Source organism: Gasterosteus aculeatus, chromosome 1 (genome assembly GCF_964276395.1).
Source record: "Gasterosteus aculeatus chromosome 1, fGasAcu3.hap1.1, whole genome shotgun sequence".
NCBI classification, from domain to species: domain Eukaryota; kingdom Metazoa; phylum Chordata; class Actinopteri; order Perciformes; family Gasterosteidae; genus Gasterosteus; species Gasterosteus aculeatus.
The window spans coordinates 4,725,289-4,746,553 of NC_135688.1; the positions used below are offsets into that span (position 1 = coordinate 4,725,289).

Sequence of the window (21,265 nt, forward strand, 5' to 3'; positions counted from 1 at the left end):
TCAGAGACATGAACAGGAAGCCCTTCACCTAGATGTTTCCAAATGACTCACTCCTCGTGGTGCTACAATTAACGGATATGAAAGGGGGACAATGTATCATTTTTTATGTCAATTTCAAAAAGGACGTCTAGATTTACATTTTTATAAGGAATGAATCACAACATTATTGCATAATAATGTTTACCGGTAAGCAACCTATCTCTGGGTTGGTGTCATTCATCAATAAGTGGCAGCTGCTTGTTAGTTGGAAATGAAACCCTGCACCTTGAAGCAATGGCTCCTTTCCCGCACAATTCTCACTTGCAAGAGGCACAGAACACTAACATTTAAGAAATGAGCGACGCAGGAGTTGTTGCGGAAATTGTAAACTATTGCCAGTTAGCAGTTAGCGCCTATGTGTTCCCTACTCGTTCCTTGGTAATGACTCTACGTACCTTTTTGGTTGTAAAATGACACCAACAAAAGTTCTTTGTCAGCGGAAGGGAGCGCCGGTCGCTGGGTGTGAGGCGAGGAGGATTATGGGATCGTATCCCTTCAAAGAGTCAGCCTCCAGTCAGGGGAAGAAAACAGCCCCTTTGATTTCTTACGGGGAGCGATGTATTCATGAGTTGGACCTTGAAACTACAAGGAGACTAGTGTAGTGTGCCATATGCAAAACATGTGTTTTAATAGGGCATGATAACGTGGTACATTTAAAGAGACTTACCCCTTAAGATGCTGTAATTAAAAAGCGAGCGGTGGCTGAGTGAATAAGGGACTCTCTCTCTCACACAGTGTATATCGGGGGTTGTTTTTTTAAAGACATTCAACTGGAGGCGGCCTCTCGTCTTTTGAGACATCTGAAGATTTTTTTTTAAACCAGCGAGTCCGTCTCAAAATCCCCAAAGACATTCGGGAGGAGAAGATGTAACCTACATGTACTATCCATGAATCTTCTTGCTGCTTTGGTGGCATTTGAGGCGTATACAGTCGGGATATGCTTGACATTAGATAGCCAATTGGGGTCACACAGGACTGCCGTGATGGGGAGGAGACACTGCCTTTTAAGCAGCTCGCTGAGCTGTGAATATTTCACTGTTTGTCTCATCAGTACCATGCTCCTCTCAGCATGTCCCAGCTGAAAACTTACCTCATGTCAGCAGTAACAATGGACGAATTCTATTCACATTCGCCGGGTGGGATTTTGCTAGTGAGATGCATAAAGCGCCATATGTTAGGGAATTGTTATGGACGTCGTAGCCCAAGCAGTTCTCTCTCTCCCCGGCACTTGACCTTGACATAACTGTATTTGGCCAAAGATAAGCAGACCTTTTACATAGTGGCAGGGAGATGAATGTGACCTGGGCCATCTGCAGTGGGGGCTGTGCACGTTACTCAAATGTGACTTGAAGGTTTGAACTATTTACCGTCTTTGCCGCAAAAAGCTATGCAGCATGTGTTCACATAAAGCAGAACAGGAAAAGCAGCGTTGATGCACACAATAGGACATTGGCGGGAGTAATGAAACAGCGATACTTAGTATTTTTCCCCTATGGTTTATCCCCCCCGCCCCCCCCCCCCCCAATCCCGTCCCTCTCTGTTCTCTGATACGCTGTGTTTGAGTACCAGAGGTCACAAGCTTTGGAAATAGCAAAGGCCCCGACCAGGCCAATGTGCTGAGTGAAGGGATACAGAGCTTGACTTTGGGCAGTGTGAAAGATCCAGGCCTGCCTTGTTTGTCTGACTGTCCGTCTCACTGGACACACTATAACGAGATTGCAGGGCTCTGTAAGGCGGATTTACTGGAGCACAACTCCCCCTAGGGCTTTTTCATAGAAATGTGTTCCTCTATATTTCACCACAGCCTCTCACTCCCTCCCTTTTGTCAAATGTGTTTGTACTTCTCTCTGACGAGTCCCTCCCTTTCTCTCTGCCTCTCTCCAAACCTCTGGCCTCCTCTCGCTTTTGGTTAATTGTGACATGCTTTTTTCCTTTCTTTCTTCGGATAAAGATTGAACTGAAAAGAAAGCGTGAGCTATCACATCTCAAGTTCCCTCCACATTTATCTCTGCTTCAACATGGCCGTTGTAGGTGGCCTTTCCCACGTCTTTATGGAATCTCACTGAGACATGTGAATGCATGAGCAGCACCCTGAGGTTTTCTTCTCAGTTTACGCTAATAAGTCTCACATGTTATATTCTTTCTAGGTCACCTCCCTGTAAATTTAAAACCGAGGTCGTAAACCAAAACTTAACTGACCAAACCGTTTTTTCTTCTGTGTGAGCATAGCTGCAAAAGCAATCTATTCTGTTTAGTCTCATAGTTAATGTTGACACAAACGATGGGGTCTCGCAGTCCAATCGTTCCAGCTGTGCAAACGGCGAATGAGGCCAATCCAAATGCAAAAGCACATCACGGAGCGAGCTTATTTTGGGACCACTGTGTCATCCAATACCACAGCACAGCCCCTCTGCAAGAACTTTAATGAGTGGGAAAGTGGGGAGCAGGTGTCTACGCCACTCAATGCAAATGTTGATTTGTTTTCCGATTCTCGGTGGCAAAAACACCAGAGAAATAGGAACAGCACATTCGCTTTTCATTTCTCTTGTGTGAAACACAATACGTACAATTTGTGGCAATGAAAAACGTCAGTATTTTGGCAATGAAGCACATTTTTAACACCAGCGGCACCAAAGTTTGTGAGCGGGCCGCGGCCATTGTAACAATCAATCTAGACGTGAGCATGTCGAAAATCTCGTTGGGCTTTTAGCGGCCCTATTTGTCCTTCAGGTAAACCCTGCCACTCACAGAGCCTACAGTCGAAGGCCTGGGAAGTCAAGTAGAAGGTGGAAGGTGAGAGGAGAGCCTGGCAGCTCTTATCAGGCGTGTAACGCAGTGCTGCGTTCTGCCCTGCGCTGGCGATGGCTGTGGGGGCAGTGAGATTATAGAGGTTAGCTGGAGGAACTGAGGGGAGACAGTGGGCACAGGTGTCCCAGCGGACCCCTAAACCACTATCGGGTATTAACATGCCCCATTAGGCCCAACCAACTGCCCACACACACACACACACACACTATGACCATCCTCCCTCCTTTTCACTGCAAAACTCTCTTTTCTGACATCCAAACTAATACGGTGGGGAGCCCACATGATGAATGACCCGGCAAGTGCTGCATTAAAAAGTCATAAAGGGGGGGGATACCTTCAGGGTCCTGGAGTGCCGCTGTTAACGGAAGTGGCACTTTATTTTTTTTTTGCTGACTAATGAATTGAACTAAACAGGTGGTCCAACATCGCACAGGCACCTGAGCAATGCACACCGTCACTCTTGGGCTCTCAAGCACACAAACGCCCAACCGTGAAATGGCCTTTTTCTGAACAACTAGCGAACGTCAATTGGAAACTTGGAAAGTTGATTGACAGCGAGGCGCTCGGGCCAACAGCGGAAGTACAGACGGGGCTTAAACAGAACGTAAATAACTGCTGAAATCCACATGATGTCGTTCGTATGACACTCCCTAGGTTTGTGGTTTGCGTGAGGCTGCTCCACTGTGTCCTGCGTCAGCACTGACTCACTGGTTTCACAGCGCAGAGCTGACATTTTCATTGGCCCGGAGATCACTTATGGGACAGGGTGTTGGCTCCTGTGAGGGCGAGCAAGTGGACAAGCGCCCAGTGAATGCTGATGCATGCGCAGGCCGCTTTCGGTCTCCTGTGGAACATCTGACAGCGACTGTGTCTGTTAAAACACAAGGAGATTTCTTTAAAGAGAGAGGCTCGCGGTGGAAATACGCCACCACAGAAAACAACACCTGCGGATGTACGGGACAGGTTTCCACACCATGACGTTTATTTAGTCTGTGCAGACGTGGGGAAATATTAAACCTCCGTGCTGTTCAATAGCTTGATAATGAAATGGAGACTATATAGCCTCCATTTCATTATCAAGGGTTAATATAGTATGTATATACATACACGCGGTTAGAATTCCTAGGAGCTGTTGGCTTGTTCAGCAATCAAACTAAATAAACAATGTTGAGCCAAAAATATCTCAGCTCAGTGGCGCTCTGCAGTATTGTAAAGCCTTTCTATTGGGTGGAGGGAGTCGAATATCTCAGCAGTGCCCCCCCCCCCACCCTCTGGACACACACACAAAAATACACAACAACACCATCCATAGCTTTAGCTTTTAGCGAGCGCCCCCCCCACCCCCCACCCCGACGCCTTTGGATAATTCCCTGTTGAAGCCCGCAGGGCTGACCTGCATCCTCCAATAAATTAGCCTCGCTGCTCCCCCACAGGGAGACAAGTCACTTGCTTGTGCACAAAATCATAATTCTTGCAGCTTTTTATTGCACCCCACTGAGTCGACTGTTGTTGGTGCGTGTGTTACTGCTGTAGGACTGCATGTCCCATTTGTGGATAGTGTCCAGTGTCAATTCCATTTTGATGATGGAAAAGTAGCCCGACTAGGGTGAGGAAAAGGTTGGTAGTAATTCAGAGGGACTCTGGAAACTGTTTCCCATCCGTGTATCTTTCCTCCACAGGTCGCAATTGCTAAAAGGTGGAAAGTGTTATTTGACAGCTGACGTCAAAAGGTTTAAAGAAAGATCATCATAATGCTGCCCTCCGACCTTCTATGGTAAACTCAATTTCCTGTAAAAAATAAAAGAATCCTCTCTCTTCAGCATCTGGGTGTGATGTGTCTCAACATCTGTCAGATATTAATCGGGATTCTGGGTCATGTGCGCCTTGCGTCGCAATTTCCTCCATCGGCATGGCTTTGCTTCCCGTCTGCAGCATCTGCCTCTTTGTCTCAAGTTTGGATCGAGCGCGTGTCCGCATCTGACATCTCCTTACCTCTCTCCTCAGTTCTATTCAGCCTGCTGTCGGTGGGTGCCCAGACTGAGATGAAGAAGGTCGTCGGGGACAATGCCACTTTACCGTGCCACCACCAGTTCCCGTCATCCGGCTCTCTTGACATCGAGTGGCTTCTCCAGAAACCAAACTCCAAACAGAATGTGGTGAGCTGAGATTCCTTTTTCTTCCATGTTAAGGGTTTAAAGACATTCATTGAAATGAGTCTCTTTGAAGTACTGCAAGGTAACACTTTAAAAAAAAGGTCATGCTTGTTTAACTGTTCATTGCCAACAAGAGCAGCCTAAATTGTGTCCTCTTCAGAAGTAAAAGTGGTTTTAAAGGCGGAACATTAGAACATAAGAACATTTGCACTAAAACGCAGACCTCTTCTCCTACTGTATTTTCTCTAGCCTCTCTCTTCTTTCATACATCCTTTGGAGGCACGCTGATTGATTTCCAAGGAGCCATAACAGTTGCACATTAACTCAATGGCCAAAGTTACTGTGGTACTTCAAGTTTTAGTACCTTTCACAAAGGAACAGGTACACCTGGAATGTCCCCCAACTCATTCTGCAGTTGTAACCTTGAACCCTTTTTCTAAAGCATTAAAGATGTAACAATAAAATGACTTGGGAAAGATTTTCAATTAGCCTTTTTTTTTGTGTTTTTTTTTTTTAAATGTGACTATAATGTTCCCTTACTCCTCTAAGAAACAGTCCTAGTTATATTTGTATGTCTTCCCATCGGATGTGTGGCTGTTAGCTCAGTAGAAACCCGAAAAACTGTAATGTTGCAAGCTAACGTTAGGTAGGAACCGCTAACTCAAGCGAAAGTTAGCTAACCGCCGGAGCAGCGTTACTGCAGCGTTTGTCCTTTAAACAGCCTCGCCGGTTCTCTGGAGGTTTTGCTGTAACCTAATTCACTAAAACACAAACAACATGAGACTCTTCACAGACTCCCTAAAGCTTCTGCGAAGGCGTTTCGTTGTTTCCGAAATGTCAGCCCATGGAAGAGAGAAGGCCTGCGCTGCATATCCGTCGCTCTGAAGTGCTCCGGTTTTCTTTTTGAGTTATTACAGGCCCGATTTGAGACTTTGAATCGTTCGTTCTGGGCAGCATCTGGTCTGTCGTTTACATTGTTTGCAGAAAATGAAACAAAACAACTTCAATTCCAATTCCTTACTTATTGTCAAATTTTTTATTTTCCTTTGTTTCCGCCTGATACCTCGAAAAAAATATATCTGTTGGTCAGCTGATTCTAGATCTCATCATAATGTCGGTTCAACTATTCCGTCATCAGTAAAGTATCACCTCAATGGAAGCCCTTAACTTTGTCATGCGTCACTTCTCAAGACGATTTGGCTTCAGCTTCAGCGGTTTTGAATGATTGCCTTTCTTCACCCAAATTGAAGGTGTCATCCGAGGATAGACAAGGCGTAAAATCTCGCCATCTTCCCATCGGAAGATAGAGATTCGAAGTCGTCCGTTCATGTGGCGACGTGTCTGTTGGCTCAGATAAATATAAGAGAAAGGAATAAGAGTGTGCAGCAGGGAAGCGAGCGACTTGGAATGAAAGAAACGGGAAAACAAGTGTCTTTTGCTCTGATGATTCAAAGGGGGGGGGGGGGGGGCGCGACTGCCACATTGCGATGAATATTTAACGGTGTGATAACATTGAAGGCGCCATTAATTAAAATCAAACGTCTGAAAATTTGATTAGGAAAGAGGCTACGCCTGAGGCTGAATGAATAAGTTATTCCTTTGTAATGCTGGAGGCTCGTGTTGAGAAGGGAAAGAGCATCTTGTCAACATTTAGCCTCTGTTAGCACATGCATAGGCTACACGTGTTAATGGAGGGGCGAGGGACGTCTCACCAAAGTTTATCCAGCACACTTTCAATAGGCTGTCCCATCAGGACTGACCTACAACTCTATTCACTCACTGGGTATCGCCATAGCAACAGCATTGGCGCAGACCTGGAAAATGTCATGTTCCCAAAGATGTGAAACAATGGAAGTAAGCCGCTTATAGCTGAAACTCTAAAGTTATCATCTTTTTTTGAAAAACATCTGCAGTAGCGCAGTACTGCGTTTTAGAGAATGCTGTTGATTCTCACAATGCAAAACTGCCTGCTGCCCACGTAGTACATAATTTAAAAAAATAGGTCTACTTTATTGGCGTTTATAACGGGACAATTAAGAGTGTTTCAACTGCAAAATTGCAGTATATCCTTTTCTTCTTGATTTATTCTATTATTCAGCTAGAAATGCTGGTACTACTATATACAGGTAGCAACGAGGTACTGTTACACTCTACATATTTCATCTAATCGCTCATATCTGTTTAAAATAAACTTAAGATGGATGAAAACGCTAAATGTCTACATATAGTTAACTTTCATTATTTCCATTTTAAGTAAATAAACGGCCTAATTTGAATTGCAAACCATGCAAACAGCCTGTTGCCATTTTACACCACCACCTCCACCACCTCCTTGTCATAAGAATGTGTTCAGAATACATTTGGACTTATATCTTATTTATTATCCACATAATATATATATATATATATATATATATATATATATATATATTATATATGTTTTTAAAAAATATGTCCCACTTTGTGTAGGTGGCAAAGTAATGTATGTCTATTTGCATTTGTACTTTTGCTCAAAATCTACTTTGTGTGTGTAGGTTTGAGCATGTGTGCAGCTGTGTGTGTGTGTGCGTGTGTGTGTGTGCGTGTGTGCGTGCGTGTGGCCAATGGCCAGTAGTGACCTGTGATCACAGCAGGTAACCCTGTTTCTGAGGCCGTGATACACTGTGGCACCGGCATTTAGCAGTCCCCATCTGCAGGCTCTCACTCGCCCTGAGTAATAGGCCACTGTGACAGCCGTGTTTGTCTTTGTTTGTGGATTTGAATGGAGAAAGAGAGGCAAAAAGAGCGAAAGAAGGAAAGAGAATCAAGGAGAGTAATGACGAAAAGAGCCATGCAAACACGTAAATAGGCAGAGGCGGAAAGAGTGTATCGGCGGAAAGAGGCGGTCGTTTTTTGAAGACCACGTCTTTGCAAACATCAAAGAACCTGAAGCTAAAAATAAATGTGAAAAGAAAAATGAAATATCCCAAACTGTAACAGACATTTTTTTGTTTCAAAGCTCTGATAAAGATGCACTTCAACGGCTCGTTGTTTTGTTGTGTTTTTTACATTTGATCTATTTTGTACTAGAGAGAATGTGAACATTCCCTGGTAAGCAGATCATACAGAAAATAATATATACATATTGTATATACATATATATGTTACACATTTGTGTATTTACTTAGGTGTGCTGTTTATTGTGAGGAGTGAATGGAGAGAGGCTCCAGGTCATGACCCAGGCCGCTAGCTGACGTGCTAATGTTGGCTAATTTTCTGGATGGAAAAAGCACTTTATGCTGAAATAAAGACTAAAACGATAAGATCCATATCTTACAAGACATGTTATTTTTGTTTTTACTTACCTGGTAACTAATTTAGTGAAAAATACACTACATACTTTGGATTTATAGTATCCTAGCATGTCTTCTTTGGAGGGGGTTTGGAAACATTTGATTAGCGCTCAATCCTTTCATTCCAGCCAGACCGCTAACATCGCATCAGTGCCACTGTGGGCGCTTTAATCTTTTATCTCACTACCGGAATAGATTTTTATTTGGTCAATTTGACAGCTCCGACTCGTAGGAAGAGCACAAAGAGATAACGGCGCTCACAGATAATCAGCTAAATGAACACCGCCAGGATACCAGCTTTCCAGCAAACGCGTTGATTTGTCAAATGTTATTTCCCAAGTGTTGATTACAAAGTGATTGTTAGCAACGTTACCATTGGGTGCTGATATTTTCTCTTTCACTAGGTGGATCCCTTTGAGCTGTAAATACACCATCGTTAGAGTTATGTAATGATAAATGTTGATGCCAGGCCACCAGTCAAATATACCAAGGGTATTACTGTTGGGACATAAACATTTCAGCAAACTAACCAACCGTGTTGTTAAGTAATAGGAAAGCCGTATTTAGGGGATTGGTGGCATTAATTCGATGAATACTGACATCAACAACCAGTAAATGCTAGTTTGCTAGTTGCTGCAGAAAGAGGCATCGGGAGCTTTGTATTTATTCAGAAAATTCTGTGAATGCACCAAAATGTTTCTCGGATTTTCTTCCCTTTTCCACGTCTGCAGATCATCACCTTCTTTGGGGGTCAGGTGTACACCAATGTGGCGACCAGCAGCGAGGCCAGCCGCCTGTCCTTTGCCGGCGAGTACCTGGGTGGAGACGCCTCCCTGCTGATCAGTGACCTGCTGCTGACCGACTCCGGGGAATACTACTGCAAAGTCAAGACTGGAGGAAAGTACCACTGGAGCCAGGTCAACCTCATCGTGCTGGGTGAGTGTCGTAACAGAGCTCGGGTTATGAGGAGACCCGAACCCATTTGTACACATATTTATTTATTTATGTACAGACACACACAGAAGACCCAGCCACCGGGTCATTAGCCTGGCACATTTCCTCCGTCATGCCGACCGTCCTAATGATTCAATTAGATTCAGACGGTGTGATTTGATTTGATGCTCGTGCTGTTTGGGTTCCTTTGGATTGGCTCGTTGATGAGGTGAGACCAGAGACATGTCGACGGGCTCTGGAGGAGCGGGATTGATTATGTTTTGAGTTACACAGAAGAGAAGGAAAGATAAATGTGTTATGTGCCGGTGTACGTTCCCTCTATGAGACAAACAGACCCGTCTCTAACTTTGAGGTACTTGCCGGAACTAAATTGAGTGGTTGGAAAAAAAAACACAGTCATCAATGGAACCACTGATGAGCTACAAGCTCTCACAACTGTGGTAAGGCCTGTTTTTGGTCTGTACATTCTAGTCCCTTCTTTAGCTTTTCCTCACACGGATGGATCTAAATGGCCGGACGACTAGCTCGGCGTGAACGCGTTTCTCTCCCTGAGTATCTCAACATCGCCGAAGGACAGACAGCAAAACGGGAGCGGCTGCACCACAGAGTCCGGCGGGAGGAACCACGGCGTTCTCAATGTCGGAAGAGCGGGCGATTTATTAAAACATCATGGGAGATTAGTCCAACCCGCGGTTATTGGTTTTCTAATGGAACATTCTGTTAATCCTCTCGCGCTCGCTCTCATCTCTCTTCCATAAAGACATTTCAGTGAGTTAGTGCCTCGATTTTTACAAATTGCCCTCAGCTTCGCGGTGACACTTTCGATTTTGAGAGAGGGGAACATTTGCATTTTCTCTCCCGCTCCCCCCGCTAAGATAATAGCTTGGCAGCCAAACTGGTAGCTGGCTTGGCATGAGACACTGTGTGTGTGTGTTTGTGTACACACCGGGGTTTAAGCGCGCCCCCGGTGGCTGTGTTTGTGCTCACGTGCAAGCCCGCGCGGTAAAGCCTGCAATGCCTGCGCCATTGTTGTTACCGAGCGGGTTCCAGCCAGTGGCGTGTGCAGAAGTTCTGACTTGTGTCGTATCTTTTGTGCGTGGACCAGCGCAGTCGTGTCTGTACGCGCGTGTGTGTGTCTGTGACTGCTGCAGCTGCAGTTAGGCCTAAGTGACCCCGACAAAGCTGCGAGACGAGGACGGGGTGGAGATAAAGCGGCTCGGACGGACAAAGGCACATAAGCTATCGGGCTCCGCAGGCGGTTTACCAGTCGCCCTCTTCATTCCAGCGTCGCGGCGTTGCTCACGCTGCGACAGTAAATACACAAAAGTCGACAACTCTAATATGAGCATGACAAAGAACGCAAAATAGATGTTTAAATATAGCTCAGCGCTGATCTAAAAATACCTCACTTCGGGAAGGGGGAAAAGTGCGTGCTGTTTGGCCGCTTTTGCATGTGCCTCTCGGCGTGTTTCTAAACCGAGCAGCTGCACACGGCTCAGCAGGCACCAGCTATACTGTACCGTGCCCCCCGGCTACTGGACTATGACCAAAACCCTTTGACCCGTGGAGAACGCGCTACCGCGGGCCTCTGGCGGCCAGCTCTGGGGTCACATTGATCCATCCCCTACAGGGCGGTTGCTTTTCTGCACAGAGACCCCACATCACACATGTCACACATGACCACTAATAAGGTCCACGTTTAATATTAGTTATACATTTTAACAAACATTTTATCATTGTTAGTGTTGTTTTTATACGAGGCTATACATTAAGAAATAACCATTCCAAATTAGGAAATGTTTAAATTGTTGCCAGTTTGTTAGTTATTCTTCATTCATTATCAGAATGAACTACATCTGTGATGGTGCTACAAATTGGACTTTATTGTTGTATCTCTTGCTAATTTAATTATTATATATCCACAAATATTGATATTTGTGTGTACATTTAGATAATATTGTCATATTTGTTTTATTTCCAACTGCAAACAAATGAAAAAGTAGACTTGAATGATTTACTTTTCATGCTTGTCTGATCTCTTCGCCCCGTTACATCATTAGAAATGTAACGCGAAACTCAGTCACAAGTGTATGTGCGCCAACGTGACAAAGAAACACACAATGACTTGTTGCACATGCTTTCTGTCACAGTGAAACCCTCCAAGCCGAGGTGCTGGCTGGACGGCAAACTCCAGGAGGGCAGCGACGTCAAGCTGAGCTGCAAGTCCAGCGACGGTTCTGACCCCATCAACTACAAGTGGGAGCGAGTATTGGACAAAGGCAAGAGTCTGGGCAAGCTGCCAAACCTGGCACTGATAGGTAAGGAAAATAATTGGCACTGCTGATGCGCTGATTCATCATTTCGAGCCCTCTGCAGGGAAATGCTACGAAGATTCATGATCATATTAGTGATTTTTATAGGCTGCATCCATCCGAGGAAGTCTTTTGCTGAGCACGCGGCCTTTCCGTCGCTCCCTCCTCCGACTTCGCGTCCGTGCATTCAAACACTGACACCCGTGTCTGTCTCGAGCAACGGAATCCTTCCTGGTGGCTCTCTGAACTCGTTCGCCACATCGTTAGCATTTACAGTTCTTTACTAAAGGGCACTCCAATGGGCTCCGGTTGTCCCAATTAGACGGCTGGGTCTGCCTTTCTTATCTCGACGCCGGTGCCGGTTTCTCCCATCAGTTAAGGACCACGTTGTGCACGAGGCACGTTTTTTTCTTCGGTGAAATCAAACGGAAAACAATCCTGCGATTTCTCGTTGGGATGAGTTGTATGAACACAAGGATCCCAGCTGATACTGACATCTGATGAAGATGTCCGAGCCAGTGAAATGTCAGCCTGGCTCAAGTGGATTACACCTGCATGCAGGAAGTCAGTGGGAACTGAGTGCTTTCTTTGATTGTATGTAAAGTAGAGAAAATCAAAAGTAATACACAGAACCGCTCTGGCAGCTGCCAAAGCAAAACATTGGCTCGGCAGTAGAGCCCTGAGGCGCACGTTACTCACATGGTGTGGATTCTGGCAACCTTCTTGGATCAGAACCAAATACGGTCGCCTCTAAATAGCAACAGAGACAGTTAAGTGTTGGAAAAGCTAATGGCAGGCCAACTCTCCCTATTGTGTATTCTCTAAACCGGCGCACACATCCCCGGAGTGCCGCCCCTCTCTCTGTCTCGGTTTTCCCGGCAGTGTTCAATCGGCATCTGTGACGGCACGTGCCCAGACAAAAAACCCTCAAGTTAATGACCTCCGACAAACAACACCTGTTCAGTCTAATTAGTTTTCATTGGACGATAACACACAGCGTCAGCAGCCATTATTCATAGATCCAGTTAAAAGTAAAGTATCCCTCGGTGCTGTTGGGCGCCATGGTTCCCTCAGGCACGCTCCCGGTCCTCTGCTCAAGCCCTTTGAACGCACCTGACGTTGTGGATGAACATGCCGCAATGCTTGAAACGCACACAGCAGACCCAATTGGTTGTTTCTTTTTGGGGATTCCACAGATCTCAAGAACCCGGAGCTTGTGACTCTGAGGAATCTCACCATGGAGAGCACCGGAGTCTACAGGTGCACGGCGAGCAACGACGTGGGGGAGGAGAACTGCACCATCGAGGTCCCCATGCAACGTGAGTTTCGGGAGGCGAGGGAGAGTCGAAGCGGCAGCGTTTACCAAACTGCCGCACTGATTGATGGTTATTGTTTCAAGCTGCGGCTGGAAATGCATTTATTCCCTCCTCACACTATCACCCCCCCGCCCCCCTCTCACCCACCATGTGCTCTAACACTATAGAGACTGCATTAAACCTAAACTGGTGGCCACTGGGCACCACCTATATGCTCCCAACAGTTATGGTTCACTGTCACACTAACTCCTTTCCTGGGAGGCCCGGGACGGCTGGGGTCAGGTGTGGAGAAAGCGACACATAGGGTAGCTCAGCAGAAACAGTTCGATGGATTTGTGCGCTGTGAATAAATGCAGGAAGTGCTGGGGTGTTTCCGGGGGAACGAGCGTCATAGTGTAAGTATAATATGTGACAGTGACTGTCTCTCCATCGCTCATCACTTGCTTTTCTCCATCCACAGATGTGAGGGATGTGGCCAAGTTCGCGGGTGCAGCGGTGGGAATATCCCTTGGCGTCCTCATTGTCATATTAATCATCTGGCTCGTCTTCCGCAAGAAAGAAAAAAAGAAGTACGAGGAGGAGGAGACTCCAAATGAGATCAGGTTAAAGGATCCTCCCCTTTTCTGTGCCATTTTAAAGTGACTGGTTGTTTGAGTTCAAATGCATTCTGTAAGGTCGGGTTATGAGAGGAGATGCTCCCGCGTGCGTTTCTGTAAGTGTCCATACTTGCCAGTCACATTCTTTGAATACCTACCAAACCTGGTATGAACAAACCTGTGTTAGCTGATGTCTCATGCAAAAGCAACGGATCTCATGCTTTAGCCGGAGACATTTGCAAAAATACAATTATAGGCCTTGACAGCCACCTGGGGCCGGGGGCGATGCACCTGGCTACGTGGGTGCTGCAGGACCTGTACCTCCCAAGTGCTATCTGAAGCCTTGTAGACCATATGATAGCAATACATGAACCGTCAAAGTTAATGCTGGAAGGAAATTAACGTTTTAGCCTGAAGTTTCTCTCCGTTTGTAAGCAGGTCGCCGCCCCAGAATGGACTGAAATAATTCGCATTAAAGTGTGAGAATAAAACATGCTGTTGCATTGGAACTCTTTAGAGGGCAAAACGGGAAATAGGTGATTAATAATTGATACCACAAGTATTAAATGTGACAAGCCCATGCACACTATAAATGCCAATATATGTTGTTTTATGCAAAAGTGCTTTCCGACTGGCTTAAACTCTGCTTAGCAATTGCTTGAAAAGGTAATGAAAATCAATAGATTGGAAAATTAAGTCAAATGTCTTTGGGGAATTATAGAGTAGAACTGAATGTGCCAGCAGACGGGGCCTCTCCAACACCCGCGTCGATTTTGTATTTAGCTGCAGAAATATAGCGGCAATCGCATGTGTGTCTGTGTGTGTGTGTGTGTGTGTGTGTGTGTGTGTGTGTGTGCGCGTTATCCCATAAGCCACAGGTCAACTGAAACCACTCGAAACCGCGGCGGCGGTTAGTTAAATGCTAACTGACACAGCAACAACGCCTTTCTGCTTGGATGTGTCTACCTGCCCGTGTGTGTGTGTGTGTGTGTGTGCGTTTGTCTAAAAATAGAAACAACTACAAGGTCAAGTGCTCATGGATTATCTTTTAAGTGGCCTTCTTCGCACACCCCTGTGTGTGGCCTCAGAGGCACGGACGGATCACACTGCTATTCCTTCCCCTCTGTCTCAGCCTGCGTGCAGTGGAGGATGCTGAGGACCACCAATAACAATCACAAAAGCAACAGTATTTTGTTTTCTTTCTGAAAGCCCCGAGTAGGTGAATGTTTACGAATGTAGCGGTACATACTGCTCACTGGTCAAGGCACAGCTTTAGGGGGGGTAGTTGGGATGATGTGACGTCTGAGCCTCTCCTCTAATGTCCAAACGCAGAAGACACCAGCATTAATGGCACTCATTTCCTGGCTGTGGCTTTGGACCTTACTTCTTTTTTTTGCTTCCTAGGCTTTTAGAACCATCTGTTGTGTGTCTGAGAGGGTACAGTGTACAATTTAATATCATAATAATGGGATGATATAAGCCAAGCAGCACACACACCCAGGTGACCATGTGATTTATTTCAATACCATCCAACTGACAATCAAAGCACAAATGGATGTATTTCTGGTCTGGACTCATATTAACTGCCAAAGTGTTTTTGTTCTCACGTCATAAAAGTAGAATTATGAAGGGAAGTTTTCATTGTGCTCTCAGCAGAAACTTTATTTTTCAAATATTGTCTCTGTCAAACTGGTGATTTCAGCAGATTTTACTATTTCATGCAAATGTTTTTCACTAAACTCAGCGGCTGGAGGGTACCTCATAAATTACCCAAGATCCCAATATAATACTGGTCCCATGTGCATAGAGTCTGAGAATAGTGATCGATTGTGTAGTTCCTCTGTAGTCCAAATGAATGTAGCTTTGTCGTCATTGTTTGCTCTGTTTGTGTGTGTGTGTGTGTGTGTGTTTCTAACCACAGGGAGGATGCGGAGGCTCCCAAGGCCAAGCTGGTGAAGCCCAACTCCCTCTCCTCGTCCCGCTCCGGCAGCTCACGCTCCGGTGCCTCCTCCACCCAGTCCATGGTGCACAACAGTGCCCAGCGTGGTCACCGCCCCCGCCCGCCTGCTGTAGCAGCCCTGAAGGAGAATGGACAGCCTCCAGGCTTCCCCCAGTCCCCTCCGGCCTACACTACAGTGGTGCCCAAGACCCCCGAGCCCCCCGCCACTCCCAAATACAACTCCAGGAACACGTCCGGGCCCACACCGCCGACCCTCATGGTCCCCGCCCAGACCAAGGCCTTTCAGACTGTGTAGGACTGAAAAGGCAACCGCTTCCTGCAGCCATGTGAGACTCCCATCCCAAGCCCAAGCCCCCTAGCCCGCCCCCCCTCCCCCCAAAGACTAAGACTCTACCATTAACAAAGAAATGCAACTAGTTAAGAGGATGTAATTAAAAGAATCAATACTATAAGTCCAAAAGTACGTTAAATGAATGCATACTTAAAAAGGGAAAATAAGACATGCTTGCCCCCTTCTGAATTACGTAAAACAACAAAATAAAAAACACGGCCTGAGATGCAAACGCTGTGTTTGTGTCTCATCGCTGAAGGCAGAGCTTTTTTTTTCTTCTGAGTTCCGTGTTTTGGCTTCGGAAGGGAAGCGGCGTGTGCAGCGAGGTGGAAGGAGGAGCCCCCTGCGGTCTTTATATATTAAATCAAAGGGTTAGGCATGCAGCTGAGAAAAGGAGGAGAATAAAATAACCGACACGGTGACAGGAAGTAGATCCAAACTCAAAGACTGTTGAGCTTTTGGTTGTCGACCAGAACACGACGGATTTGAAAGAGGGCGGGAAAGGGGGAGGAAAGAGAGCGCGAGTGCGTCAGACAGCTGCTGACTTCTTCTTCTTCTTCTTCTTCTTCTCTCTCCCTCTCTCTCTCTCTCTCTCCTGGAGGAGGGGAAGGGGACGTGGGGGGTGATTCTCTGATTCATGTCACCCTCCACCTCCGACTCGCCGCCTCCGGCACCTGCTCCGAAAACCCCACGAACCCCTTTTCGCCTCCCACGGGCCGGGCCGACGGCGCCCCCCCCCCCCTAGCCGCGTGGACGGTGAGACGGTGTGTGCGGCGTGTGCATCATCTGCCTCGGTGCTCTCTGTCCTCCGTGCTCTCATAACCGCGGGGCGGTCCGGAGACCGACTCGGCCGGCCCCCCAAAACGGCTCGTCTGCTTTACCAATCAGCTGCGGGCAAACTTCAGGTACACGGATGTAGCGTTGACAGTGGAGCCAATCAGTGGAAGAGACACTCCCCTCCCACATCCTGTCTCCATCTATGGACACCTTTTCTGGAACTGAGTACCTTTCATGAGTATTAAATAGTATGTATTAGGCCTATAGCGTGTCAATACTTTAAATATAGGGGATAAGCATCTATTAGACCAGCTGGACTTGTTTTCTTCTTTTTGTTTGTGTTTTTTTTTCTCTCTGAACAAGTTATAAAGGGTGACAGACAGCTATATGTCCATTCATCCATATTAAGAAGTGCCACCAATCCTTAGGATGGGTCATTAATGTTGCTTTTTCTTTTCTTTTCTTTTTTTACTCTTTTGTTTACCTGCTTCATTTGTGAACTGAAACCAAAATCAATCACCATGAATGTGTGATGTACAAAGATGGTGGATCCCACTCTCTTCAGCTCCCTATAGGTACTCAATCAATATCCGTGCGACGGCACAAAGAATTGACCTCCGCGCTCAATTTTACAATTACTCTGTCTGAATGAAGGGAGCGAGGAGTATGATTCCAGATACTTCAGTTGTACAGGGAGCGTATGGTCTCATTGTCAGTGCTCTGCCCGGATCCGTCACAATGGAATGGCACTCGATTGCTGTCTCGCCGGGTCATCGGTACCTGCTTGCTTATTGGTCGGCCGGTGCTGCCAATTCCCCCTTTCGTTGTATCCTCAGACGGACCCGGCGCGCTTTGATTGAAAGTTAAAAAAAAAAAAGAAGAAAAGGGGGCAAGTAGCCTGTATAGTGTGCCTTTGCAATCCCTCTTCTCCTCTGGTTCCTTTATTTGTTCCTTATCTTCAGCGCTGAGGGTCAACAGTAGCAAAAGCTGAGGGGGAACAACTTGACAAAAGTCGCCCTAGAATTAACAGACGCAGAACCGGGGGGCACCGAGCAGTGGCAGAGACCAATGGGGAGAAAGCAATCCCAACGCCATGGGACAGTGCACTGTGCATTCTGTAATCACTCTTGTTTTATATTGTACATACGCATAGAAAAACGCACACAGTGTCATTTAATTGAATAAATACAGCTGTGTGAGGGTGGATACAGTACGTCCCTTACGAACGAGTCAAATGGGAAACCCAGAGGTGGATTTAAACCGTGTGTTTTCTGTACACACGCTGTGCAAACAAGTGAAGCCCCCCCATTCTGATGTGATATGACAGCTGTTTTTTAAAATATTTATGTGGTAAAAATATGAGCTATGTAATTGTAAAGGAAAGGTTTAGGAAAATTAAGCTTAATCAAATCAAGACCGCTTCCATAACCTTTCCTCCTCTGCTGGGTCAAAATGTGGGCATTGACCTTGAATAGTAAATATTAGTAGTTATAGTCAACTAATAACTCATATTTTGGAGAACATCGTCTGGCACAAATTAAACAATTAAAGCTCTGTTACCGTTCCAAAGAAGAGCAAATTGTCAGTACGTCCATCACTTATGTTATTAAATATTCTAGCTCGTAATGATATTTTCCCGGCTTGGTAGGGGGCTTTGTTCTTGTTTCACTTTCGAAACCAAGTTTCCACACGGAAGTAAAGACAAAGCATAAAAAAAAAATCATGTGGTTTGACTTTCACTTTGGGGGGTTTCACGTGCGACTAACTGTAAGGGAAGAAGAGAGAAATGCCTTTTTATATTCAACCAGAGACAACGGTTCATATATGAGCAGGGAGGCTGCTGTGTGCGTCCGTGTGTGTGTGTGTGTGTGTGCGTGCTCGGGTGCATGCATGCATGTTTGTGTGCGAGTGCGTCTGTGTGGGTGTGTGCATGTAAATTCCGTATAAGCCCTTTGGCCACACCCACACATCCTCATGTTAGCCATTCAATGAGTGAGATGGATCCAGTCAGGCAAAGTAACCTCGATCCAAATTGATGTGACTGCGGACTGACAGTGTTTATTTTAGTATTCACTGACTTCTGCGCCCGTTGAACTCGGCTTCACGGGCAGCAGTCATGTTTTCGCTGGCGGGGTTGGTGTCTCGAGACAAAGCATGTCCATAATTCATAATATTGTCAGCTCTGGAGGGTGGAGGCCACTTGTACGCTCTCTCCTTGCTCTCGCCGTCTCTTAACATAGAATGCACTTGGCCCTGGGTGTACTGATGGCATCTCAAGGCACGCACACACACACACACAACACAGGTCAGGGTTGTATATACACACACATAAACAGGTACACGTGGCACACTCGGGTCCGCACTGAAACACAGGCGTGTGCTTCGTGCACATTCACAGTTTGCACATGCACGCATGCGCTCACAAATGGACACACACACACACAGTTTGCACAAACAAAAGCCCAAACGGCAGCCCTTGTTATTTCTGCTCCTTCAGGATCGATTTGATGGATTGAATGTCTGGAGGTATTACGACTGACTGATGGAAGCGGGATGCTGAATGCGGCACAGAAAGGGACATCTTTCTACATCACCCGGGGGACGTGTGCGCCCACACATAAACACACACAAACACACACACATATGTGCATGCAGAACACTCATGCACTCGGGAATACAAACTCTGCTATGCATCTTAACTATCTGCAGAGCATATGCTTAAGGACCTTTTCTTGTGCGGGAGTAGTACTGGGAATCAGGAGAGGTGTGACGGGATCGGTCGGGGTTCTGGGCTGTTGGCTCTTTGCGATTTTAATTCCACTCCAGCACCAGTGAAAGCGGCGGCTGGAGGCAGAGGACGGGATGCGAGTCTTCCAGCGGTTAAATTCCTCCGCGCTTTTTTGATTTGCTCTGCAGCCACGGCTCAAGTCTCAGGTGGCAGATTCCCCAGTTTATGAGCCCTCGCGTGTGCTCATCCCTCCTCGCGTGTGCATCTGGACTAACTTTGCGCTCTTGCCAATAAACTCGTGTTAAGGAGCTTTTGTCAGTCGAGCAGAGAGCGGAGGGGAGAAGTCAGCAGCACATCAATATCATTCTTTAAAGCAGTAACCATCAGCACTATATATTGTCTTATCAACACTCGGGAGGTGGAGGAAACATGGAATCATGGAATGGAAATCCTACGTTATATGATAGGAGTGTGAATCTCATGTAGCCACTATGTTTTATGTCCTATTAAGCGGTTTTATTTCCAATTTAAGGTATTGAGCAGAGCAAGCTGATGCTCAGACTTTGTGGTTTGGCCTTTTATGTGAGTACAGGGGAATGTGATGTATTGATACTTTCGGGAGAGGAAATGGAGGAGCTGTAGTCAACCTTCGAGAAGGAAAGCAAAGGTACCTGCATGTCATAGGAGATCGAGCAGACGAATGGGAATGCTTTGCTTTGATGTAACATAACTGTATCCGGCTAATAATAGGAAAAGAAAAAAAGAAGAAAAAAAATGGAAAAAAGAAAAATCTACAATTGTAAATATATTCACAGAAAATTTTATGAAGCTTTATTTTTGTCTTCTTCATTTTGAATTCATCATCTATGTACTTTGCACTTTCTTTGTGAGCTCATCACGGGCCTGTGTGGGATCTGTGTGGTTGGCGGGTTCTTCCGACTACGTTGATTGGATGTCGGGGGGGGGGGGGGGAGGGGGACGCGCTCGGCGCGGCGTCACAAAAGGGAAACGTAAGACACTTTTGTTTTCCTTACTCTCATCCGTTTTTCTGCCGTGGCTTCTCTTTGGTTTTATAAAACAGTACAGATTTCTTTGTTGGTTCGTTTGATGAAAACAATCCATGTAAATATCACAAGTAAAAAAATGTATATTTTTACGACTTCTGAGTTATTACTCTTTCATTTGCAAATAAAATATCCAATGACAACTTAACTGGTCTTGCTGCATCGTGATTTGGAGTTCGGACTCTGAACAAGAACAACACGACATTTTCAACACTCACCTGAGTGACAATCATGTAATTCAGATTTTTGGAAAACCTTTGTGTGAGCCGATCTTGTTGTGCATCACATTGATGGGGAGTGTGTGTACATAAAAAAGTAATACCTGCTTCTTAATAATACCTTAAATACCTTAAAATACCTTAAATACTTTAACAATTACTGGATAGATGGCCAAGATATTTCGTAAAGACTTTAAAAATCCTCAGAGGACAAATTCTGGAGTATCTTCTGTGGCCACCTGATCTGTTCTGGTAGTGTCACCTCGGGTCAAATGTTTCACTTCATCCTGAGAATATCTAAATCATCTCAAACAACTGCAGCACCGAGCGGCTGACGCACAGTTGTGAAGGACGTGGCCAACTATTGGATGGATTACCATGAAACAAATGTCATTCATGTCCCCTTGGGGATGAACTCAATTTAATTTGGGTGTCCACTGACTTTTCCATTCTTTCCACGAAAATATCAACATTTGAATGGAATTGAATGAAAAAACTCTAGAAATGTCTTGTCCATAATGCTTCTGTTTGGGCATTTGGTTCAAATCAATTCTGCACCTGCGCAAAGATGCTGTAAAAGTTCTGTTAGTCAGTAAAACAATAAATTCATTGCCTGATGTTTTTGTGTAAATGCACCCGGGGAGCGCTTCCATTGGAATGAATGTGGCACCATGCAG

The 21,265-nt window shown here is 45.7% G+C and overlaps 1 protein-coding gene across 2 annotated transcripts in view; it reads left to right on the forward strand.

Moving 5' to 3' along the window:
- The window catches only part of clmpb (CXADR like membrane protein b), a 56,555-nt gene extending 36,037 nt beyond the window's left edge, over positions 1-20,518 (forward strand). Inside the window, exons 1-7 of one of the 2 annotated variants that reach the window (XM_078108536.1) lie at positions 4,532-4,621; positions 4,852-5,003; positions 9,064-9,268; positions 11,437-11,604; positions 12,795-12,917; positions 13,375-13,516; positions 15,432-20,518. In XM_078108536.1, the coding sequence (XP_077964662.1) occupies positions 4,890-5,003; positions 9,064-9,268; positions 11,437-11,604; positions 12,795-12,917; positions 13,375-13,516; positions 15,432-15,765 (1,086 nt within the window). In that variant the 5' untranslated portion in view covers positions 4,532-4,621; positions 4,852-4,889 and the 3' untranslated portion in view covers positions 15,766-20,518. Of the gene's footprint in view, positions 1-4,531; positions 4,622-4,851; positions 5,004-9,063; positions 9,269-11,436; positions 11,605-12,794; positions 12,918-13,374; positions 13,517-15,431 lie in introns of those variants that run through there. The other variant, XM_040179306.2, reaches the window with a different exon arrangement.
- Positions 20,519-21,265: the final 747 nt, after the last annotated feature.